This window comes from Meleagris gallopavo, chromosome 15 (assembly GCF_905368555.1).
Source record: "Meleagris gallopavo chromosome 15, MGAL_WU_HG_1.1, whole genome shotgun sequence".
Lineage (NCBI taxonomy): Eukaryota > Metazoa > Chordata > Aves > Galliformes > Phasianidae > Meleagris > Meleagris gallopavo.
The window spans coordinates 3439023-3464894 of record NC_139418.1 but is presented as its reverse complement, the minus strand read 5'-3'; the positions used below and the strand labels follow the sequence as shown (position 1 = coordinate 3464894).

General features: G+C 38.0%; 2 protein-coding genes across 6 annotated transcripts in view; one reads left to right on the top strand and one right to left on the bottom strand.

The window, feature by feature from the left end:
- The window catches only part of LCP2 (lymphocyte cytosolic protein 2), a 30420-nt gene extending 20018 nt beyond the window's left edge, over positions 1 to 10402 (bottom strand). The window contains exons 1-3 of the mRNA XM_003210261.5: positions 10082 to 10402; positions 6833 to 6895; positions 3011 to 3057 (exon numbers count right to left, since the gene is read on the bottom strand). Coding sequence (XP_003210309.1) covers positions 3011 to 3057; positions 6833 to 6895; positions 10082 to 10159 — 188 coding nt within the window. The 5' untranslated portion in view covers positions 10160 to 10402. The remainder of the gene's footprint in view (positions 1 to 3010; positions 3058 to 6832; positions 6896 to 10081) is intronic.
- Positions 1 to 25872, top strand: part of LOC100551480 (A-type potassium channel modulatory protein KCNIP1) — a 371266-nt gene that overhangs the window by 11469 nt on the left and 333925 nt on the right. The window contains exons 3-7 of one of the 5 annotated variants that reach the window (XM_085236506.1): positions 1237 to 1317; positions 2893 to 2964; positions 11599 to 11689; positions 12263 to 12348; positions 13989 to 14161. The gene's annotated coding sequence lies outside the window, so the exon portion shown is untranslated. Of the gene's footprint in view, positions 1 to 1236; positions 1318 to 2892; positions 2965 to 11415; positions 11690 to 12262; positions 12349 to 13988; positions 14162 to 15652; positions 15796 to 20676; positions 20816 to 25872 lie in introns of those variants that run through there. The other 4 variants (XM_085236507.1, XM_085236509.1, XM_085236508.1 and 1 more) reach the window with 4 other exon arrangements.

The window sequence follows — 25872 nt, the reverse complement described above, 5'->3', positions numbered from 1 at the left end:
CTTCAAAACAGACTGAGTATCAATTAAGTTTTAAGCATTTCAATCTTTAGCAGCCTACCCAAGAGAACACGTGTGCACAAATGGCATCACAGAATTGTAGGGGTTGTAAGGGACCTCTGGAAACCACCTAGCCCAACTCTCTGCTAAAGCAGGCTCCCTCAGCAGGTTGCAGAGGAAATTGTCCAGATGAGTTCTGAATGTTTCCAGAGAAGGAGACTCCACAACCTTTCTGAGCTGCCTGTTCCAGTGCTCTGTCACCCTCAAAGTAAAGATTTTTCTCATGTTCAGATGGAACGTCCTGCGTTCCAGTTTGTGCTTGTTTCTTCTTTCTCTACTGCTGAGAAAAAAAACAAAACAAAACAAAACAAACCTGGCCCCATCCTCTTACTTTTGCCTTTAAATATTTATATACATTGATGTGATCCCTTCTCGGTCTTCTCCAAGCTGAACAATCCCAGCTTTCTCAGCCTTTCCTCATAAGGGAAGCTCCAAGCCCCTAATCTTCTTTGTAGTTCTCTGCTGGACTCTCTCTACAAGTTCCTTGTCTTTCTTAAACTGAGGAGCCCAGAACTCCTGGATAGAGTACTCCAGATGTGGCTGGTTGGGATTAACATTTAAATTGTGGAGGGTCTTATTAGTTTCAGAGGGTGGCCCATCATACTTTGTAATGACAACTGTTATCTGCTGAGATACTGAAAGGTTCCTGTAAATGTTAAAGAACCATCTCTAAAAAAGAAATGGCGCAGTTTCATGCAAAACTTGATCACTACAGTTGTTGAAATGCATGCATTTGGTAAAACCACATGCTCAGCTCAGGAGGTCTGTCTGGATGTGTGCTGTGGTTTGCAAACCCCTCATAGTTTGAAGTGCTCTAAGTGCAACTCTTGCTATTTATGTTGAGGCATTTTTATAGATCTTTGCTCTGTCATTAAGTAGATCAGATGCTGGGATTAAAACATGCTAATGTGTATTTCAGCTAATAAAAGAGCTTTCCCTACAAGGTGATTTTTCTATTATGATATAAAAGAAAGGAGTGAATGTTTCACAGAAGCCAATACAAAGCACTTTCCATTTTGATAAGAGCAAGGAAGTTCCAAAGTAATGAAATTAATGAAAGGAATGACTAGATGTTCCACCCATCAATTTTATCTGTTTTGTTTGTTGTGTTGTTTCTTTTTTCTTAAATGACAATCAGTTATTTTTCCTACTAAAGCTCTAAATTCTTGTTTTAAACAGTGGCATTCCTGGAGGATTTCCCATCACGCCATCCCTTTTCCATGTACAATGACAGTATTCCACTGAATTGCTTCCCTGTTGGTAAGTGAAGAAAAATCATTCACATTTACTAATTTACTTATTTTTTCTGTTCTTCAAGTTGTGCACTTCACTGTTCTTTTAAAGCTCTTGATTTTAAATTCTCATCTTCTTGAGAATCCCAAAAGATCTGATTGAAGAAGGCTGCTGGCTTTCTGCTTGGCTATTACAAGGCATGAGGACTGTGAAAATGGAATTTGCAAAGCGTTTTTGATATATTATTGATTAGAAGGGGAGCTCTGAGAAACTTGTTAAATTTTAACTGTTCCTCCATGATATTAATATCGCTTATATGTATGTGTTTGTAAATTGTTGCATTGACCACATTTTACTTATGAATGTGAAAGGAAATCACCAAAGGTTTTCAAAATAGAAAGTTGAAACGAGACAAATTTATGAAAGAACTGTAGAAGAGGGAATAGTTATTGGAAAATTACAAGAAATTTGTTTTACAGTATAGCGTTGTGAGTTTTCCAGTCTCTGTTCCCCTCAGAGTCTCAATAACCATGGTTAAATGGTGCTATTAGTTGACTCTAACTTCAGAAATGCCAAGACACCTGGGCATCTTTTCCATAACATCTGGGCTCACTTTACTAGCACTTCATACACCACTACACCCTACTATGAGGAAACTTATTCTGTGAAAATACAGATATGATCTTAAGAAACACATCGTGTTGGAGACTTTCAAGTTCAAGAATTTGTATATCTGATTTGAACAGAGGTATCTTCCTGCCCTCAGATCTAGCAGCCAGTTTAACTGTGAGCACATGGATATGATAGACCAGACAGCTTTTCAAATTTTTGCTGTATTTTTAGCATCACCAAAGCATCTTACACACACTGTGATGAAAAACTAAAGGAGACTATGTCTCTTAGCGAGATCAAGATATGCATAGAAGGAGAGAGTCTGGAACTGGGAAGTGAACAAAACAGAAATAGCCATTTTTGAATGACTTGAGCTCCTCTTCCCTTACTTTGTTTAGAAGACCATGAAGAGCTCTGTCATCATTAGGAGCCTTCTAACTTGCATCACACATAAGAAAGAACTCACAGCAAAATAAAACCCTCATTTTTCACCACAAAGTACTAGAAGTTACTCTCTGTTACTCTGTACTGGCCCAGAGGGAATACTTCATTAGTTCTTCATTAGTAACTTCTACGAAATTAAGACAGCTGTTTGGGTGAGTTCAAAACATTTTCAAGGCCTAACTCACAGGAGCAAAGAACATCAATTTAACGCTGATCCAAACCTTCCAAACTGGTTTATCTTTATCACCCACCTTGATATAAAAGCATGTGATGAAAAATACTTTAACTCCTCAACTCATTTGTACATACCTGATTTTTTTTCCTTTGAGTATGGGTCAGTAATGAAGCAGTGAACAGTTAAATCTTATTTTGCAGGTAATATTTAAGACCTTCAGCCTTTGTGTAACTGCTATCAAAAGAAAATTTGTGGATGAATTCTTTAAAACCCCCCCAGAGAATTTTTTTTTTTTAATTGTATCGTTGTTGAGCTTTCATGACAGCTTTCATTTGTTTTAATGTTGGAACATTCTTCTTTTTCTCCTGTAGGGTACATTAACAAGTTTCTAACTGATTACTTGAAATCATTTGCCTGATGTTTGCTATAAGTTTTCACTGATGGTGAGTTAAAATAACTTTTAATGTTAAGTGATATGGCTTTACTTACGGCACCCGGAGTTTGGGAAATTTCTGGATATCATTTTCAGACATGTTCTGCAAAGGAAACATATGGTATAGATCACAGACTTGTCCATGAAACACCCTGTGGCTACAGAAGTTAGCATGTTCAAAAATGTGGCATGAAGTTTCTACTGATATATAAACATCAATTGAAATTGTAAATAAAGTACATAGAAAAATAATACAAGACAACAGGCTGCCACCCCAATGGCTCAATGTTAAATAAAGCTTAGATAAGAGAAGATTTTAATCAAAAATCTCCTCAGTATTTTTTTCTCAGTTTTGCTGGATGTTAGTCTTTATTTTATGTCATCATCAGTTGCATCAAATTTGCTAGAAGTTTAATAAAAATCAGTGTATTTGTTTACACACAAATAACTCCCCAAAACAATCAATTACACGCCTAGCTCTAATGAGAAGTATTTCTGTAGAAAGGGTATTTTAAAGATAGCTGATAGAAAGAGATATGTAAGGAGTAGTATCCTAAAACAGTGCTTGTCAGATGAGAGCTGCATAAATTGATTTGTTTACCAATAGGTGAGCCATTCTTCTAGAGATTAATTTCAAATTTATGGTACTGCATGAAGTTAAGTTAAAGTCATTTCCTTTTCTGATTTGGGATCTAATACAGTTCTTTATTGGTGCTCTGTTGTCATACTGACTTACAAGCCAGATTAAAATTCATACCGGCTTTTCTTCTCAAAAGAAATGGAAATTTAACTCTCCTCAACAACAACTTTCCCCCTGGAGACTGTAGGAGATAGGTTAGCTAAAGAAGGCAGATAGTAAATGAAAAGAACTATTTATAGTCTTCTATTTCTTTATTTATTTACTTATTTGTTTATTTATTTTCCCCTCTTTTCTGGATACTGCTTTTTTTAGATTGCTGTCACCTAACATACAGGATAACATATCCTTTCTGTCTTGAGATGTAATAAATCATCTCAGTGGGCTATGTCTCAGAATTGATAGCTACATTCTGGCTACATCCTGTACTTCTTATTACAGAAATGAGCTCAACAGAATGTTCGTGGACTACTTGAAATTATCATCGGTGATGAGAGTACTCTCCTTGACAATATGAGAGTTATCACAGTAAATATTAAAGCACAGAGTATTGCAAATGCTTTTTCAAACACTTGTGGTTTCAAAGCAATGTACAAGTGGATTGTCCTTTGTAAAAAGCAGCTCTTATTAGAGAAGGCAGAGACATCTACCATAGATAATGGTTTTTGGCTTTTTTTGCTTCACACCTTTTTAGTATAGCTAAAAATATGGTTAAGTGACTTCATGAGCTAGATACATTGAATTCCTTCATGTCTACTTGGTGAAATCAGGCACAATTGTGCAAGACTGCAAAATTTCAGATTAAACTCTACATGACAAAATGGAGTGTGATTTGCCAGAACAAATGAGCTCTGTGTGCTATAAATCCGATCTGTAACATCACAGTGTATGAGAAGTTGTGGAGATGTAGCTGGAGGACTCCTTGGACTAAAGAGCAGCCTTGATAGCCTAAGAAAGTTCACTTGCTTTTTATTTTTTAAAAAAATATTTCTAAAAACTTGGGGGTAGAGTAGAATGTTCCCTGTGCTATCATAGTGAAGCAATTTGATTGCAGGTTACTAGTGACCGGAGCTGAGATGTGCTTTACTGACACTCCTGCAAAGAGAGTTGGCCTCTCTCTTCTTTCCACGTGGTTGTGACACTACAAATTTAGGATGGATAAATGGAAAACTGGGAAAAATTTTGAGGAATTGTTTTTTTTTGTCAATCAAAAGCTTTGCTTTGGAACTTGGATGGTAGGTGTGTTCTTTCTGTCTTTTTACTGCCAGCACTAATTAATTACTAATTGTATATTGGGTTAAAATGGCATCAATGTTTTTAAAGACACAACAAATCTTAGCTGTGTTTTCCAGCACTATTGTGCTTCTGGGTACATCCGCAGGAGTAAACTACAGCAAAAATATATTCCTCTTATGGAAACGTCCTGCAGAATTTACTGAAGCATCTTGATTTTTTCTAAAGACCTCTTAGGCTTCTCACTGGAACTCTTTTGTGGCAATAAACCTGACAAATGATATGGGACAAAACTCTCATAAAGAGCCATTTTGCTCTTTTAAATCTTCGGAAATTTTATTGAAGTAAGTTATGTGGAATCCCTCTGGTTTTATTCCTACTACATCTCAACTGGAACATTTTTGTAGTAGCCAGTAGATATAGAAATGTGACTTTGATACTAGCAAGTTATTCTAGTGGATAAGGCAGCCTTATTTCTGCAGTCAATTCTACCTGCATACAACTCAGTATTAACAGTTTCTTGTGTTGAAATGTAATTTGGCAGTTTCCAGTAATTTAGACATGAAAAGATATTTCTTGGAAACAACATTCATAGAGAGAAAAAAAAAAAAAAAAAACAGAATATGATTGCATTGCAGTCTATAAAATTCCACTTAAATTCACATGTTGTTTTTAAGAAGTGAATCTTTTCTATGTTATAAATCTAACAAGTAGGTCAAAAGCTTAAAAACATTTGTCTTAGAAGAGCTGAGGAGCTGCTTGCTTCCTTAACAGAAAAACATCCCTCAAATCTACTAGGAGTTTCTGAAAACATGCTGCATTCTGGGCCATTTACTTACAGAAATGCCCTGGAAATAATACATAGTAATAATAATAAACCCCACCACTTCAGAAACTGTAGTTATTGCTCTTGTTATTTATCCCTCAAAATTACAGTATTTCAGAACGTTTCCAGAATGTTTTCCTCCAGGCACAAATCCTCAGTGCCTGAGCTCAGCCAAATTGCTTAGTGGGAAGCAGGATAAACTCTGTGCCATGCATCTGAATAATTGTAACTCTACGCAGTTAGGAGGGAGGTGTTATATCCTGTTCCTATAAGAGGTGTTTGAAAACTTGTACGTTGTATTTTAATGAAATACTTGAAAGTTTCATACATTAGGATAAGTAAATAAAAAGCATGAAGGTATTAAAGAAGATGAGCCTCAATTTCTTCACAATGGCTAATAATACAGGTGATCAAAGTGCCTATTCTTGGGAAAAAAAACCCACAATATTTGGAAATGGACTAGAGCTAAAATGAAGTAATGATAAAAGCTGTTACTTATCTTCATGCATGTGCATTTCGGACCTGAAAACAATAGCTACATAAATGGGATTTGTCAGCTTTTGTCAGAGTTATTTTGCCAAGTTATTGATACGGCTTGGACTAGTGCTGATTTAGACCCAATGACATGTTCTAGATTAGTTTCTATGCTCTTATTCTATGCTCTTGTAGTTCATTGAATATATGTTTTGCCACAGAAGAAACCTGATTTTAACTATAGAGGAATGAAATAGTGACTTAAGTAGAAAGCTGGTCATTCTGATCATGTTCACACCAACCCTTCATCTAGTAGGAGATGACTACTGGCAGGAGATGATGGTGCTCAGGGACATGATTTAGCAGTGGGTTGTTAGAGTAGTATGGTTAGGTTGAGATTGGACTTGATGATTGTGAAGGTCTTTTCTAACCTGAGCAATTTTAAGACAGTTAATAAATATGAGTTTTCTGTAGTTAGTATTTGAAGAGATGAATTCAAGACAAGATTTGTAACTACTCTGTCAGTTTAAAATCCATGCATGTTAAACAACATGCTTGAGTTCCCAGAATTCTGTACTTACAGCAAAATGTCTGGCTGATCTTCTCATATTTATACTTAAGTAACAATCTGTGAGCTGACTGTCAGTGCAAAGAAAGGAAGAGTCAAAACAATCATTGGATTCAGTGAATTTCACAACTCTTACTTACCAAAAACCGTTGTCCATTTATACTGTGCTTTCTAACAACTTTCTCACAGTCCTTGTACTTTAACTGCCAATAAAAGAAAGATTATTATGATCATTGTTAACTGTAATTATAAGAAATGATTAAAATACAGCTAGCTTTGAATAGGTGCTTCAAGTTACTCTGTTGCGTGCTACCACCTATTACCTCATGTGTCCTAGGAGTCCCAGTAGTTTACAAAATGCTTTTTAATCCTCATGTGATAAAGTCATAACACAAAGCTGCAGCTCATTACCTCACTTAGATTTTTTTACTTTTTGTTTTTACACACCCTGGACTGTCTAAATTGATCATTTTTTTTCCTGTAGGTGTGTTTGTGTTCTTTTAAACAACAACCCTTCAATGGACTTGGATATTTTCATCCCTTGGGAACAGGAATACTAAATTCCCCACATTCAAAAACCAACTTGCAGTTTCCTGTTCCAAAAAAATATCTGGAAAATGGATAAGGAGGCTGTGGTACTGACTACAATGAACAGTTGTGAAAAACAGCAAAAGTCCTAATATCTTGGAATAATGAAGCTTTGATCAGAGTTTCTGAATTCGTTGTTGCAGTTGAAAAGCTTCCTCTGGTGGATTGAAACATTGAATTCTGCAAATCATCCATAATATTTAGAAAGCTTTTCTAAATTATGTTTTGCAGTAGCGTCTGTGACATGGGTAGGCATTTCAGGATTCAATTTAAGAGTAAACCGGGGAATTCATAGGAAAAAAAACAACAACAACACAACAAAATAAACCCTAGACATATTTGATGAGACGTGACTCTTAAATATTTCCAGTGGGAACCTGAAGATTTTTATTTGAACAGAAAGTCTGGATGCAATTGCTACAGTTTAAAGGACACTCCAGTGTATTTGAGACCTCATCTCTATTCTTAAAATAATTGATGAAATACACTGCATAGCTGTTAAATGTAACTCTCAGGATATTAAGAATATGAATATTTCTGCTTTTGCTAAAAAAAAAATATCTTTAGAAATTATTTGAAGTTTTGGTTCTTTATTGTTCCTTTTACATTTTAAATGCATAGTTGGAATTATTATTGGCTGTAAGTTAGCACACCGAGAATCATAGACTAGATGTTATTGTCATTGTTGTTGAAAAATTCTTAATTGGCAGATATCTCAGATTAGTCAGAGAAAGTGCTCATTCCTCTTGGACTTGAACATGGCCTTTGAACATGTAGTATATATTAGTCAGTTGAAATTAAAGCATTCCTAAAGCCTTGGATTATAGAGAAGTTGTGGGAGTTAATTTGGGGAGAAGGGTCTGGTCACTTAAAGCAGTAGCCCAGAGCTGTTGGACTTAGGCAGACATCATCATCTGACACAGACTTGCCAGTCAATTTTAAGCAGCTTTTCTTTGCCTGACTCACCTCTTCAAAAGCAAGAAGTATCTGGATCAGCAGAGAGAAGATACACAAAAATTGATCTACCAAGGCCATTCAGTTACAATTAGAATCATAGAATGGCTTGGGTTGGAAGGACTTTAAAGATTATCTGGTTCCAACCCCTCTGCAAAACTTGTAATTAATCTTTCCAGCACTGTCAGGAATATGATTACCAGCTCTTTCAGGAAGGCTTTTTCTTTTGTGAGTCTCTTGGAAATGGTGTTCCAAACCACCATGAGGTGGTGTCATAATTGTTTTCTTATTTTCTGAAGCTGACTATTGATTTTGATGTCATGTCTGCTCCATTTCCAATCCTGTGTTTCATTTTTCTGTGCCACTGACCTCCGCATTAGAGGTCTGCGGGTAGTTGGCTGTTCTCTGGAGATTTTGTAGACTTTGCATTTGGTCTGCTTATCTTCATTTGATTAGCATTCTAGTTTCAACTGTGCCCCAGCTTCCCCAAGAAAACTCAGTGAAAGCTGTTGAAACATTTAATTTTGCATGATTTCAAAACTGAGCCCCAAACTGTTTGGTTTAACATGACAAAACTGACAACTCGCTGAATGAACCAGTTATGCTGGCATTGCTAGAAAATGTCCCCACTGCTGAATGTTTTCGAACACTATTTCCAATTGCTTGAAATTGTTCCCTTTGAATGACCTGAACGTGAGATTCCAGGCTGACAGTTTTGGTCTTTTGGAGGAACATAGCCAATGGAAAGGAGGGTGGAGCAGGCACTTTGTCTGCCATGAACTGAAAAAAGGAGGAATTTAAAGAGAATACATGGAAATAAAATTTCTGTAAAAATGACTCAGCTACACGTTCATGGGCAATCACAAATGTGTCAGCCTTGCTGTGCAGAGGATATATGTGAATTGGTGTGTTGCCTTTCAAACTATTTCTTCAGTGTGAAAAGTCCTTCACATTGTAAAATGAAGTTTGTAGATGGTCACCAGTGAAAGAAGCGTCAAGAGAAACAGTAGTTTCTAGCTGGTCACGCAAAATAACTTCAGGAAAAGTCATAGTGATAGGAAAAAAGGGATGGCTACTTATCTTGAGCCATGAGCTTTGTCCGGGAAGTTGTAGAACAGGGAATGCAAAAGGTTTTCCAATTGAGCATAAAAAAATAAAGAGTACATGTATCTACAACTACTATATTCTTCATGGTTTCCATGGGTTCTCATGGAAGCTTTAACAAGCAAAGACATTCCATGTTTCATTTGCCAAAACAATTTGAAAAAAATCTCACTTCTGAAAATCACTGAAGACCTAGCTAGAAAGCTTGTAATTTTCACATATTAATATCTTCTGCTGCTCCTTATGGATGTTATATCAGCAATTCACAGAATCATAGAATCATAGAATATCCTGAGTTGGAGGGGATCCTCAAGGATCATTGAGTCCATCTCCTGGCTCCTCACACGACTACCCAAAAATCAGACCACGTGTCTTAGAGCTTTGTCCAAACTCTTCTTGAACTCTGGCAAGCACAGTGCCACGACCAGTTCCCTAGTGGTCTTGTTCCAGTGCCCAGCCACCCTCTCGGTGAAGTACCTTTCCCTGATATCTAGCCTGAACCTTTCCTGTAGTTGTAGTGAAGTGTACATTTTCACTGCAAAGCCTCTGTTCTCTCTTACACTCAACTTAAAATGTACTTTCAAGTTTCATTTATAGGTTTCACTGGCTCAGCTTCTTAACTGCCAGTGATTTTGCTTTTATTTTTGAAGCAAGTGTTGCCTACTACAAGCTATATCAATTTAGCACAAAGTCACAGTAATGTATTCCTTCTTTATATGAAGATGAAACACAGTTAAACTTACCGTCTTAAAATATTCTGCTAAGTCATCTGGGTTCCATGTAATCACCTCTGAACGATAGGGAATGTTTCTCGAATCCATTTTTTCTCCCGCTGAGTAGTTAGAGAACGTTCATTCCAATGCTGTCGATGAAGCAGCCATCTATTGCCTGTTTGTGACCTCCTTCAGCAAGTCTAGTAGCTCCTTGCCTAATTTATCCAGATCTTTCTAACTTCTTTTAATTTCAGAACTACGTTGTTAGCACATCCAAGAGAGACACTGCTTCCTCTAATACAAAACGGTCTCTTCTCAGAAAAGTTGTCAGCTAGACAGCCACTTCCTCTGTGTGAATATAAATAAGTAAATAAGGAAGCGCAGCAAAGTGTTGAAAATGTTTTGCCTGCTACATGCAGTGAACTCCCATACACCCTATTTGTAACCACATATATAAATACTTGCATATTTACACACATATTTACATAAAAATATTGGCATATTACAGGCATAGACATCAGTCAGCACTTCTGCGTACATTTTGTCCACACAAGACCCTCAAAACAAGGAAATGTTCACTTCTTTAGCATACCTCACTACCTGAATATGACATTGCCTTTCTCTGATTTGCACAATTATAAACAGTTACTTTTGGAATTGTGCATAAAATACACATTAATTAGGAATAGAATTAAAGTCAGCATTTTTTCAGTCTCTCAAATTTAGGATGATTATTTCTCACTGAAAGTAAAGCATGAACAAAATAAGATGAAAACTTGTTATATAGTCATTATTTTTCCAGCTCTGTATTTCAGGTACCTCTAATGAGGAATTTATATCTGAAAAAGAATCCACACAACCATAACATCAACAGAGAAATGTGATGTACTGCGTCAGTCATGTTTACCCAATTAATGTACTGTCTCTTCAGTAAGTTCCTTTCGTAAGACTACATTTAGCATTTTCCAATGTGCCTGTTTTTTTGTTGCCCGGCCTGTCCATTCACTCTTTTCTGGATTCAGAGCTTCCCTGCAGATGTGAATGCTGTGGTCACTTTTACCATCTGCTCCAGTAGATAGACAAAAGATGGTATTTCCTGAACTTTCTGTGTTAGAAAGAATAAGTTCATAGTTTTGAAGCACTGGAAGGGGAAAGTTATCTTATTTGTAATGAAATGATTACTTTTCCTATTCCTAGTAATTGAGTTCCTTCTAATACTGCATCAAAAATTTCCCAATTCATTACATACAGCTGGTTTTGAGAATACATCTACAAGTTTCTGTAGTAGTATGCTAAGAATTTTCCTTTTGAAACTCACAGTCTGATGTAAAGTAACTTGCTTTCTTTCTGGATAAATGTTTTAGGAAATGAAGGCAACAAGTTATTCAAAACTCTCGGAAAGTAAGCTGCTGCAAAAGCTGTTCTAAACAGCATTGCATTTGTCAAATACATGATATACTTGTGTTTTATTGGTTCTTACTTGAATTGATCTGTATAAATCATCCAAGGGATGTTCTTACAGAAGTAGCATCACATCTTCATCTTAGATCTTAGAATTGAGGAAGAAATAGGACTCAATGTGTGACAGCAGATCTCCAAAGGAGTAGTTCTGATGGTATATCCTCAGCAGTGGTAAAGGTAAGATTAAATAATGTACATTTGAATCCCCATCACACAGCATGTTTTTTAACAGAGAAACAAGTTTCTACCAGCTCAGAGACAGGAAGAAGACTATGCTGTAATTTCTAACTGTTCTATTACAGATTTTTGTTACCCTCCATGTGGTTCTGTAATCTAATTTCCATCCCAAATCCAGCATAACAGCTCTAATTTTGATTGTATTATTTCTTACTTGTACTAATATAATTAGCCTGATCAAAATTTGTTTTGATTCTGCTATCGGAGAATCACAGCATCATTTATTCTGATGCTAAGGAAGAGAAAATCAATCACCTTTAAGGTCAAACTCCTAGTTTAGAGAGTCATGTTCATCTCAATGTTATTATTTGCTTGATTCACTTGTATCCACTGTAAGTACATTATTGGTGCATGCATATTTCATGCATTTTGCAAAACCCAGCTGCACACATAATTGAGCTTTTTCTTTGTCTTTAACTTCTTTTGTAATGTGATAAAAAGACAGGATTTGGTGGCCATGTCAGGCTTGCTGAGGAAACATAACTTCAAATTTTCTTTATTTTGAATTTTCAGATATATTGCCAGATTGCATTTTGAGCCTATGTATGTGCTTGAGCATTTCAATGGAAAACCTTGCTCAACTCATAAAAAAAACACGGGTGAGTCATGTTTCTTAATCGCAACCAAACTACCTGAGAGCTGTTATTTTAAAAGATGCCTTTAAATATCTTTCTCTGTGGCTCAAAAATGCAATTGGCAAATCTCATCTTTCGCAAAATGAAGTCCTGATTATGCAAAAATAAACACTTCATTTTCTCATTTCTTTCTGTATTTGCTCTTTTAGTATTTATTTAATTGTTTATTATTGCTCTTTGTTTCTTCAATCATTCTTGTTACCTCCAGAACTGGGATCTTCTTCCAGTGCCCCTACTGCTTCCAGTGTTCTCTGCACAGAGAGAGGCAGTTGCAACTCTGGTGCCACAAAGGAAATAGAGTGAAAAACATGAATGTTCACACTTGTAGAAGCATACATGCCAGAATCTCAAGTCACATTTGGGTGGGAGTGTAAGCAAGAGTGTCAGGAAAGCAACCACATCTCATTTTTACAGAGGAAGACAGAATGACTGCAGAGATGGCATAACGGTGGTTGAATGATTACAACCAACAGCTAAAGCAGCAAAAGAGGTCCCAGGAAAATATGTCATGTATTACAGGGTATGCATTGAAATTTGGTCAACAGCTACATTTCAGAGGTGGCAGTCCTCTCTGTCTGCTGATAGTTGTTCGACCTGTTATTGCACAAATGAAGACATAATAAGTGGGCAGCACAAGACACATCTGTTCCATAATAGAATTTGTGGTATGTACTTCAGATGTCAATCTTACATGAAATGGATTTTAAACTCTTAGACTTTCAAATGCTAAGCATATCGGATGTTATAACTGCTACTGCAATTTTGACCTCTTTCCCTTCTTTTTAAAGAATTATATCTTTAATACTTGATGCCTGCAGTGTCACAACCTTCACTAAAAAATATCTCCACATAAGAGCTGCCAATGGAACATTGTTTCAGATGTACCAATGGTCTGGTAATTTATATCTGAAAATGTGTGAGTTGGATCATTGCAGAAAGTACAGGGGGGAAAATTCACACTGCCCACAGTCTGCTGCCTTCAAAGAGCCTCAATGTTTTCCATTTTCTCTCACCTCCTCCTGGCGGTGTTCTGTCCCTCAAAAGCCTTTAAGTGGAGTCAGGGACTTATTTTGAGCAGCTTTCAGAATGGTTTCCTTTTCTAGAACAGTTCACTTGTCAAATTTTCTAGTGCCAAGCAAAAAAAAAGTTCCAATTTCTGATGAGTTTAGTCTTCATGTTTACCTCAGACCAAAGTGGACTTTTTTGACATTTATCTTTTGTCCTGCCCAATTTGATTTTTAAAAGACACGGGTACTTTCTTCCTCTAAAGCCTAAACTTGCTCTTTTTACATTGCATAGCAATATTCACAAGCTGTATACTTGTCTATCAACACATGGCAAAATACTTTCATTTTTATACCCCTCAAAAATCACCAGCATAATGTTATATACTGCTTGCTTCCTATAACAACCGCTGAGCCACAGCTTCTCCTCAAACCTAATATATATATAATATTATATATATATATATATATATATATATATATATATATATATATAATTTCCTTAAATCTTAGAGTCAAGCATTAACCTGGAACTTGCTGTGTTTGTGCGTCAATGAGATCCACCACGAGTCTTTCCAACTTACACAAGCTCTTTTGTAGGTATGGAACTACGAGCCTTCCTCCCCACCTAGTGGCGAAATCAAAGACCGACACAAAATGCGAGTGAGTAGTGACGGATTCTGCAGCACGGAGTTGGCACACTGAATGGCTGACACTGTACAGATTTGATACTTGGGTTATTTATGTGACACTTCAATGGAGACAGCCTTAAGGTGAGTGTTAATCCATCTGCTTGCATCTCGGTTGTATGGTTTGAGTAAAACCGTGTCTGAGGTACTGGTTTCAAATCCAATTTCACAAGAATTATATGCATGCTTTTTCTGAACTCAACCCTCAGCAGTGATGTACTTAGAGAAGCGTTACTCGTGAGTTGTGTTACTTTGTAGAGGTGGAAATACAGAGTTCAGGCAATTCAGAAATGCCTGAAATCTTAGAATGCAGCCACTAGAGTGCAGCTGAACTCTATTCAGGGAACAGAAATAGTCAAATGCATACTGAAGTGCTGTAAAAACAAACAAAAAAAGTAACTTGAGTTATTGCAGTAATAATACTGTTGTACTGTGTTTTTTCAGGTAAATATTTTGTTCTACTGTGTTAGAATAATAAATATTATAAGTGGCTAATACATCTATTCTAGCCAAAGAAAATGGGTACAAATATGGAGGAGAACAACTAACAGACCGTAAAAAATGTTTATTGAAGAAAGACAGAAAAAAATGGTTTGCTTAGTCTGGGAAAGTTGGAAAAAAGAGGAGGGAAAAGGAAGCAAGCATGGAGACTTTGGGTGATAGCAGTCAGCTTTCCTCATGACCTTTGTTTGTAACAGGCTTTGCTAACACAAACAGCAACTGCAAGCTTGAAAAGTAGGTATTCTAGCTTGAAGGGCTCTTCTGACCTGTATTTGGACCATTCAGTGCAATTCAACAGTTCAATTCATAAACTGCCCAACAATGTCAACTGTACTGGGACTCAGAAGGAAACTGGTGGGTCAAAAGAATAACTGGAAATGATGTTCAGTTTTAGATATTGCGTTCCATTTCAGTGCAGTGTTTTTTGAGTATGCATCTGTACCAACAAGCAAAGAGATATTCAAACTGAATATGAAGGTTTGACATTAACACTGGAGTTATGTAAGTTGAAGGCGATGAAAGTTGGACATACACCACTTAGTCTAACCTTTTCCACTACTGCTGCTGAAAAGCATTGCTTCCATCAGCTCCAGACAAGACTGCTGCCAAGGCTCTGGCTCTCTGGCTCTGCAGGGAGCCAAGTGGAGGTCCTTGCGGGGAGGGTCCTCTTCCACTGGTGCATTTTCCTTTTGCTGTAACAGCTTCTGCTCTAACTCCTACTTTATCCCTAACACTCCACTCTCCTCAGCACCACTGCAGAATTGGCCTGTACTGTGCTGTGGGCACCTGTGAGCTCTGCAGCCAGGCCTCAAGCAGTAACATATTGCCCTGACCATTATGAATTGTCTTATAAAGGAAAATTAAAACAAGGCTAAATGTTCCTGCTAGGGTGAAAAGAGCCTACAATTCAGATCTGAATATGGGGTGAGATAGTCAATCTCAATGGATTTTAATCAGTGCTTTAGTTAAAAACAGTGCACAAAAGAGTTCCAAAACAAAATGATAAAAGCTGGGAAGGAGAGAAAGAAAGGTGCAAGTAGATCCAACTACCAACTAGGAATGTTTCTTTTCGAGGTCTTTGGCCTTATGTGCCTGGCTTCCCTCTGAAGAGCTGAAGCAGATTAGAAGGTGCTGTGACATGACAAGCAATGAGAGGATGGTGCAGTGGCCACCAGTGGGAAATCAAATGAAAAGTGTTCACCTCAGCAGCTACTGAGGTGAGTTGAGAAAAAAAGCCGAGTTTGGGACTGTTCTAAAGGTATGCTTTGAAAAGTGTACGTTTTGCCTGTTGCAAGGCTTACACGATTGTTATTTGCTATTTTGGTGTGGTTTCTCCTTTCACCAAAAGAAATCTGTTGTTTTAAAGCCTTTCTGAGTCAGTGTTTATGAGTGGGCTCATATTCACTGTTTCACAGTTCTACTGGGAATTATTTTAGGTCAATTCCTTTACTATGAAACAGCAGCTGGTAATGTATATACATAGCATTATGTGGAGGATCTGTGATTACATGCCGCTTGTTAACTGGATGCTGCCTGAGCAGTGGCCTCCATTCATGCTCTCATGGCATGGAGGAATCCAAACCCAGAACTGTCACACGGGCCCTTGGAACCCACTTCAGTACACACAATATCACAGATGGAACCTTCAATGTTCGAAATGATCATAAACTGCAAGGAGAGGGAGCTTTCACAGCAGCTCAAGAAAATACTTGTGAGACATGAGTTGCTTTTGAATACTTTTTGAGAATTTGGCTTTGAAAAGAGCTTCAAGGATGTAAATGCAATGGAAAACTCCTGTATACAGCATAACAAGGGTTTGTCTGCAGTTGCACTCCTTTTCTGGGCACTGGAAATCAGTGTCTCTAGGAGCTGTTATCTCTTGATGGCGACAAAGCCCAAGTTATTCCCATCCAGTGCTTCTGCACAAAGCTTTCCATCTTCCTCCCCTTCCCCCCCCCCCCTCCCTTCACTCTCCTCCCTTCTCCTCTCCTTTTTTCCTTCTTGTTTGCTTACTTCCTACGTGTTTATTTTTAAAAATTTCAGAACTTTTCTATCAAAGATGACCCAACATTAAGAAACATTTTATTTATCAAAGACTTTTTTTTGGTGGTTTTTTTTTTTGTTGTTGTTGTTTTGTTTTGTTTTGTTTTGGAAAAACAGTGTTTCAATTTTATCCAGGAATTCTGACAGCTAGATGTATGATGATTATTTTAATTCAGCCTATCTTCTTACTTGTATAAGATGGAGCACTGACACAAATGAGAAGATTTTTGGCTCAGGCTTTCACATTGTAAGTGATCTTTTTCATTCAGAGAATTAATTGTTCTGTTCAGATGTTCTGCACCATCCTCTCATTGCTTGTCATGTCACAGCATCTTCTAATCTGCTTCAGCTCTTCAGAGGGAAGCCAGGCACATAAGGCCAAAGAACTCGAAAAGAAACATTCCTAGTTGGATCTACTTGCATCTTTCTTTCTCTCTTTCCCAGCTTTTATCATTTTGTTTTGGAACTCTTTTGTGCACTGTTTTTAACTAACGCACTGATTAAAATCAATTTCATTCAGAGAATTAATTGTTCTACAAAGCTAACTTTGTAGAGCATGCATAGTTTTCAGTGGTTTCAGCTCAGCTCAGTACTTGTTAACTGCACTGAATTTTGCTCACTGTGCTCATCACAAGGAAGGCTTAACAACCTGATTAAGAAAAATAGCTGCTAAGTTCAAAGTCAAAATCTGAAGTGAATGTTGCAGTTGCAAAACATACTGTCCATGTTCAGACTCAAAGCTGCATTGCAATGCAGTATGTGAACAATTATTTAAATATTTATACATCTTGTTGAACAACAAGAAAACCAGTAGTGATTTGGCAATGCTGAGAAAAAGAGAAAAGATTCAAGTGCTGATATGCTGATATGTGTTCATTTCAGACTGTTACGGAAATATTTCTGTGATTTTCATTTTTTTGATGAAGATATAAACCTCAGAAGAAAGATCTGTGTCTGCTAAACTTTCATGCACTTTTAAACAGCATTAGCTGGTGCTACAGCTGCAAGATATGGTTCAATCCCAGCCTTTTCTGTGTTTGTGCTGCTCCTGCCTTTGCCAGCATAAGCATTGCTGTGATCTCATAAGGAAATAAGACCAAGGATTCAGTTGTGTCAGCTCATCTAACAAAATGTGATGAAACTGATAGTTTCAGACTGCAGCACTTGCCTGGTACAGCTTTGCTGTTTGGTTATGCAAGCTGTGTACCACAGAGTAGGAGGTGTAGCACAGCCAGAAAAATGTTTGATGCTGCATCTTTTGTGTCTGGGCTGATACTTCTGGCTGCAATGTCACTTCAGACTGTACGTAAACTTACATCATTAGCAAAGAGAAAAAAAAAAGTGGAAATCCTCTTCATTTTAACAGTGCAGTAATTCTCATTTCACCATCTTCATCTAGCCGGTGGGAAATGCATTATTTCTTGTATTAGACTTAAATTTATGTCAACGGTTTACGGGCTGGTTCGGCCCGGTTCCGTGACTAGAAGGGCAGAGGGATCCGCGGATCCGCGCCCCCGGAAAAAGAAAATAGGGGACCCCGAAATAATTGAAAACAGTGGCAACAATCTGAGGTGAAACAAACTAATTTACTAAATATGGTATCAGCAGAATTTTATAAGGAGAGAGAGTGTGAAATTGATGGTGGATCAGCCTTACCACAACGCTGAGATGAGAAGCGCAGTCAGAGAAGCGCAAGCGAAGCAGTGCAGGCAAAGAAGAAGAGCATCAGGTGACCTTGCCGGGAGTTCTATCTCCTCGCTGACCGCAAAGTCCCCTGGGGAAACGTAGCTCTTCTTCTCCTCTGGACAGGCTCCCGGAACTTGAGCATCAGCAGTCAAACCCCCAGTGCATTACATGATGTTATGATGTGGAATACTGATAATGAAAAATCATGAAACCATGACAATTTACAAAATTCAAGTTTTTTTTCCAGCCAAAGTCGAGCATTCATTTAGGTGTTTTTTTTACTATTTCATTGTTACCTTCTGTATGGTTTAACACATTGCAGAATTTAGACATTTGTTGCATATAATTTTATCACAAATGACTTATAAATAACATAATCTGTAACAGTAAAAGAAATCTGAAGGCAGACACTGAAATGTTTGAACCGTCTACAGCTTAATTCAGTACAGTAAGTACTGAAAGTTTCATACAACAGCTTATTTATTCCATAGACTCCTACATGTTTCTCATTCTATATCACTTACACTCTTAAGTTATTCAGGTTCAATAGAGAAGGTTCTACATTTAGCTCTTGGATGGCTGTTTAAGCTAGGTATATGAAACCAACTCTGTGAAATATTAGAATTGATCTTTATTGTAATTTAATTAATATTGATTTTATGAACAGATTTTCTTTCTTAGTGCCCATACACAATCCTGCTGGACACTTCTGCTCACCAAAATGGACTGTGATTAACTTCTACTGGTTTCAGGAGTCTCATATTTATTTTTGACCTATTTGCTCTTGGCTTGCAGGAGTTCTTACACAGTAACATGCTTTGCCTTCAGTTGTAGTAGCTCTCTGTCCAAGACCCTTCTGTCTGGTTATATCATGTAGGTTTGATTGTCTTTCTGCTGAACTTAGTGTCCATTAGCGCAGAAATTAAAGAGAAGGCAAACAAATCCCATGTTTGGAAAGCAGCTTGTATCTTTCATACAAGGAGCTGCTGACATCATACAATATACAAAAGCAAATAGATTTTGCAAGCCATTACTCACAGATTCACCTTGTTCATATGTAGTATGTCTGGATAAGGAAGCAGAGTATATAAATAAAGGAGGCTGCAGCACCTGCTTTGTCTGCAGAAGTAGCTTTGTAGCCAGTACAAAAGGCTTAGCTTTGTTTTTCAACAGATTCTCAGTTGAAGATACTGTGTTGTTGTATCACTTGAGAGTGTTTTCCCATATCCTACCCTCCTGTGAGTCAGGGTTCTGAGAGAACCAATAGCCCCCCATGGGGCTGACCAGCTTCACCTGGCACCTCTACTCATTCCCTGCCTGTGCCTTGGGGTTGTATTTAAACTCAGCTCAGGCTTCTGCGAAGAACTTTGTTATTCAAGAGTCCAAAGAGAGGTCTTTTCAGATAAGGCTTTTTTTTTAATTATTTTTAGTAGAACTCTCAGTTTTCATGCTGAAGTTTCAGCTGGTTGTTCATCATTGCACCGAGTCAGAGGTGCTTGATGCAGTGCTTAAATGGCACTGAGGAATGTGTGGATTGTTCTTATTTGGGTTGCTATATTACTTTAGAATGACCTTGAAAACTAATGATTCTTCCCAATAATGATAGCCTCCAGATGTTGAGTTAAGGTTAGTTACATGATGCCATTATTAAATTCATGTAGGATTATTGGATATTTTCCTTTTCCCAGAATTTGCTCTTTTTAATGATGTTGGAGAGCTGAATGAGTCATTTTGCGGATAGGAAGGGGGCATAGGTAAGAAGCTGTATGAATTTGGTTCCTTGGAGACATTTAAGGCCAGGTTGAAACGAGCCCTGGGCAATCTGATCAAGTACTGGATCTAGTGGCTGGCAACCCTGCCTGAAGCAGGGCGTTGGAACTTGATGGTTCTTCAGGTCCCTTCCAACCCGAGCTAATCTATGATTCTGTGATTCGTTGCACTGCAGTACTTGCTGAAAGAGGTACAGAGTAACTTTGTATTTGAAATGTGTGCAGGCTTTAGGTGAGTGCATTGTTTACGATGAGATGATACCTGCAATTTTTCTGGAAAGAAAGCCCAGCAGGCAGCTGTTAATCCTGTAGTTTAGCCGACAGGAGCAACTTTACCATGGTTACCATGTGTTTTAAGGTATATTTTTATTTATGAAAAAACAGCAAACAAGCTAAAGCTGTGAGTAGGGCTGGGAAAGAATTCAAATGGTGCTTTAAGCAGAGTGCTTTCTGAGTCAGTTAGTTATGTTTGTGTCCTTAGCCATAGTACTTTCATTTGCCTGTATTTATTGTACCAGAATTATTCATAAATTTTAAATCAGGTCTGAGCCCAGGGTTTTTTTTTTGACAGAATGATTCTGTTTTCACTCTCCCAATCAGGCATACCACCAATTTCCAAATCAAATAGTTGGGAATGAGGCAGGCGTCTTATAGCATTGAGTAATGTTTGGGTACTTCTTGGAACTGACTGAGAAGGCGCTCGTTGTATTCAGAGAAGAGAAGCACCGCATCTGACTTGGTAAGAAAAATCTTAAATAGGTTGAAAATAATTTTGAAAAAATGAGTGAATATCCAGTAAGTATAGCAGTAGTGTGTAAAATGTTGTTAAAGGCTGTTACTATAACCACTCTTCTCAGACGGAATGGTGAGGTATTTGAACAGGCTGCCAGGGAGGTGGTGGAGTTACCATTCCTAGAAGTTTCTAGAAGATGATGAGCGACCTGGTCTGGAGTGGTCACAGGCATGGGTTGATGGTTAGATTATATGATCTTACTGGTCTTTCCAACTTTAATGATTCCATGATTCTATTCCTCCAATCAAGTACTATTCTACTGGTTTACTCTTTTTTTGGGATCAGTGAATGAGAGTTTGCTATGAGTGGGCATGAATTCAATGTCAATTGACATGGTTCTGAGCCAGCAGCCTTTGTTAGGCTGAATGCAATAAAATAAGCCCCCTTCAGAAGTACTTTGTAGCATCTGATGAGCTATGCCTGAAAGGAGCTGTAGATGACACATAGTTCATCTAAATTCCTCTTCACCCTTCACAAAATAACTATCCTGAAAAGGAAAAGATAGTAAGGAATTGAATTAGGTTTCCTGCTGTTGAAAGCTTACGAACAGCAGACTAATGCAGTAAGCTTGGTAATGAGGATGGAGTGCAGTGTTAGCAAGGCCTTGACATTAAAGGGGAAAAACAGATGATTCTGAGACTGCTGGTGTTGCAAACAAATGATCTGTATTCAAAAGAAGGCAATAGAGCAACCATTAAAGTTTAATGGAATAATCTCAGGGAGGAGGTTATTTTCATGCAGCTGAACATTTTTCTTGTTAGCATAACACATGGTCAGTTTTGTAATGAGCATAATAGTGTTGTTCATCATCCAGTTGTTCTGCGTAAAGGTTAAGTCTCCTTGAAAGTATAGTCAAATAAGCTCGCTTACTATCCATTTTGGGATGCAATTCCCTTTGTAAAGAGAGCATATTTGAGTTCTAGATACTAGTTTCATGCTACTAGAAGCTATGCTTATTAGAATATTCAAAAGAAAAAAGCAATGTTAATGCTTTGCATTAGTCACCTTTAGAGACTTCCTTATGAATTAGCTGTATGTAGTCATCTTAATGTGTTCTAGTGAAATGAGTAGGATTCTTTTTCTGTGTGGAGAGCGTAGAGAGATTTGATCCTAAAATGTCAAAGTGAGATGCCAGATTCGTTGATTTCTGGAAATTCTTATGTTCTGAAGAGAGCAGTAGTTGCAGGCACTGAGTTCTTTAAGAAATCTAGAAATTGGGACTCTTGAATATTTCTGAGCCTCAGTGTTTGCAGAGGCTGTATAAGGCTGGTCATTAGTAATGTCGAGGTGCAGAGCTCTTGGGAACAGGTTGTGGATTGCATGAGGAGTCAGACAGCTGGGAGCTGAGCTTATGGGAGAATTAAGTAGTAACCATAAGGTCAGTAATCTTTGGGAGCCTGCTCCCCTTCTGTGCTGTTTCAGCTGTGCTGCCCCGAGAAAGTATCACATAATCACAAAATCACAGACTGATCTGGGTTGGAAGGAACCTCAAGGATCATGAATCTCCAATGCCCCTGTCACATGCAGGGCCACCAACTTCCCCCATTTAATACCAGACCAGACTGCCCAGGGCCCCATCCAACCTGGCCTTGAACGCCTCTATGGACGGGGCATTCACAGCCTCTCTGGGCAGCTGTTCCAGCACCTCACCACTCTCTCTGTAAAGAACTTCCTCCTGACATCCAACCTCAATCTTCCCTCCCTCAACTTAAAACCATTTCCCCTTATCCTGCAGTTATCAACCCTTTCAAAGAGTTGATTTCCCTTCTGTTTGTAGGCTCCCTTTAGGAATTGAAACGCTGCTCTGAGGTCTCCCTGCAGCCTTCTTTTCTCCAGGCTGAACAAGCCCAGCTCCCTCAGCCTGTCTTCATAGGGGAGGTGCTCCAGTCCCCTGATCATCTTTGTGTCCTCCTCTGGACCCTCTCCAACAACTCCCTGTCTTTCTTGTACTGGGGGCTCCAGACCTGGACACAGTACTCCAGATGGGGCCTCACGAGAGCAGAGTAGTTTGGGACAATCACCTCCCTGTCCCTGCTGGCCATCCCACTTCTGATGGAGCCCAGGATACCATTTGCCTTCCGAGCCCAGCACACTGCTGGCTCATGTTAAGTTTTTCATCTATCAAGGCCCCCAGGTCCTTCTCCACAGGGCTGCACTCAAGGACCGCTCCTTCCAGTCTGTATGGATGCCTGGGATTCCTCTGTCCCAGGTGCAAAACTCTGCACTTCGCTGTGTTGAAACTCATTAGGTTCACCCAGGCCCACTTTTCAAGCCTGTTGGAAGAACAATGCCTTTCCAGGCTTAGTATGGATTGCTGTTAGTTTCCACCACAAAATTGACACGCCACTTTCAGGTAGTAAGTTCAGTAAGGAATCAGTGAGTACTGAAGCTGTAAATACCAAAGGCTGAAATTTGCAGAAGGTCTATAATATATGCCCTAGATGAAACCACTCTCATATAAGCTAAGTATTTGTTGCAGTGAAGTTTGTTCTAAAAGTAGTTTTTGCCTGCTTTATGATTCTTGTCTATTCAGGATTTTTAGAAGACCTGCTTATGGTGGCCAGAGGCAATGTGTTGTTGCTATCTATACTTTGTACTCAGTCCAGCATTTGCTTTTTTTCTGTTCTCACACTTTTTGTTGTGATCAGCACATTCCTGTTTTTATACAGAACTTCTGCCTACCTCTACTCTTTCCTCACTTCCTGATACTGTAGGTAACGCTACTTTATAACTAATAAAATTAAACTCAGTTCTACAAACATGCACTTATACATAGTACAGACACACAAACTGTATGTGAGCATAAGCTTGATTTCCTGTTTGCTTTCTTAATGCAGGTTTGCAGTGAGATTCCTGATTTCTCGTGGCAGTGTTTGTTATTTAAGCCTGCCATAAACTTCTTCCAAAAAGCTTAGAGACTTACTGCAGCAGGAAACTAGGCACTAGTGCTAAGAGCAGTCTAAATACTGTTTCTGGGCTCTGTTGAAGATCATGGATGAAATCAGGTACTTGTGTTGAACCTTAATTAGTCATCTGTGAAATGGTTCCTAGCCATGGTCCTCATCATGGGAAGACTGGATTTCTGGGACTGATGCTGCTAGATCTCAAGTTGTTCAGCTTTTGCTAAGTTTCCTCACCCTGAAACATTTGGTCACTAAAAGGGAAGCCGGGGACCTCTGGTTCTAGTTGACAATCAGCAGAAAACCTTGTACAGAATACAACATTCCTGCAAGTATTCTACAAACACTAACACAGATATGAATCTGTTGCAAATGTTGGCTGTAACTAGTTCATTTGTGGATTCACTGAGTTATGACTGGTCATATTGTATTTGAAGCTCACTTTTTACATGTAGAAAGGAACTCACTGGTTTCAAACAAACATCAATAGAATCTGTGCTTCTAACTTGGAAATCTTCACAAAATCTATGTAGGAGATCCATTTCCCATCCTCCCCTCAATGCTAATATATCAAGATCAAATTCTCCCAGTATATGGGGTTGTATCCTGAAATGATAGAACTGCAACATTTTTACCATATAGTTCTTTATATGAGCCTTGCAATACTCATTTTTTCCTTTAAATCTCTTGTATTTGAAGGGTTTAAATTATTATAAAAAAATAATTTCTAATCTTGCAGTAGAGATGCAAAGGTTCTGCATAACAGAACTTGAGTGCACGCTTAGAAGTTACTCATAGCAAGTTAAAGGAGTTTTTGCATTTTTGATGGACTAAAATCTTACGAACAATACTGAGCCACTGTGTTGACTTAAAGTCAAAAGCATGTCTTGGTGTGTATGATCTATATTTGGCATGCAAGTGCAGAGCGCTTCATGTCTAGAACAGTAAAATCTTTTGTTCTGAGGTGTAAAACCTCAGGCTTAGAACACTGAAAATGCTATGCTGTTCAGTGTATTTCTCAGTTAAGGTATCTTTCTTATTGATAGATATCAACTGAAGCCATTAGAAGCCGTGGAACATCTTATAACAATAACTTTAGTGGAGACATTCAGAACAGTGGAAACAAATGATGAACAATATCAAAAGATTTCTGAAATGTGAACCCTGCATTTTGTCACTCAAATTTATGCAAATTTATATTCACTCCATCTTTAGCTACTCACAAACCTATTATGGTGAGCTAAATTTCTTCCTCATTTAACATCAGGTATTTCTAGTTGTGAAGCTCAGAAGCTGCGTACTGTTAATACTTGGCATGTCTTTCAAAGAGTTTTACTAGGTCTGTTCCTAGCTCAGTTTAATTCTGCTGTTATTCCACTGGTGGAATTGAGCAACTGATGTTTATCATGTCATCCAAAATGCAATACAATTGAAAGTGAGCTAAAAAATGATGAGAGACTGTATGGGGATGACTAATAATTCTTGGGCTTTTGATTTATAATAGGAGATTATATCAAATTTCACTTGAACTGCGAAATCCATATTTTGTTACAAATGCCAGACAGCGTGGAAAGAATTTAAAACATTTAACCAGCAGTAACAACATTAAAAAATCAACTATTCTTTCAAGCGTGTAGTCTGAAAAGGTGAATGTGCCAACCAGTCTTGATTTCTAAGGTGTACATTTTTTGCCAATTTTTAAATATCTCTCCCAATGGAAGCAGCTGAAGCTTTGCAGCTCTTGGCTTTCCAAATTAAGATGGGCGAAGCATTTATCCAACCCTGTTCTGCTTATTGTGTTCTAGGACCCAGTGGGACTGCGTGATTTTTACAGAACTTTTTTCTGGTTTTTGATTGATATGCTGATCCTTCAGATCACTGATTCAATTTATGCTGATAGTGGAGGTAATTATAATGCCTGTTACTTGTGTAGCCTGAGGAAAACATTTTGAGTAGCTAATAGCTGACTTTATTTGCATATTGAACTTTTTTTCGGAAAGGAAACAACCTCTCTAGGGTTACATTGTGTATTGTAGCAAATATAACCTCTGACGTAACCTAAAGGCACCTATTTGATTACTGCAGCTGCCAAACTGCAAGCAT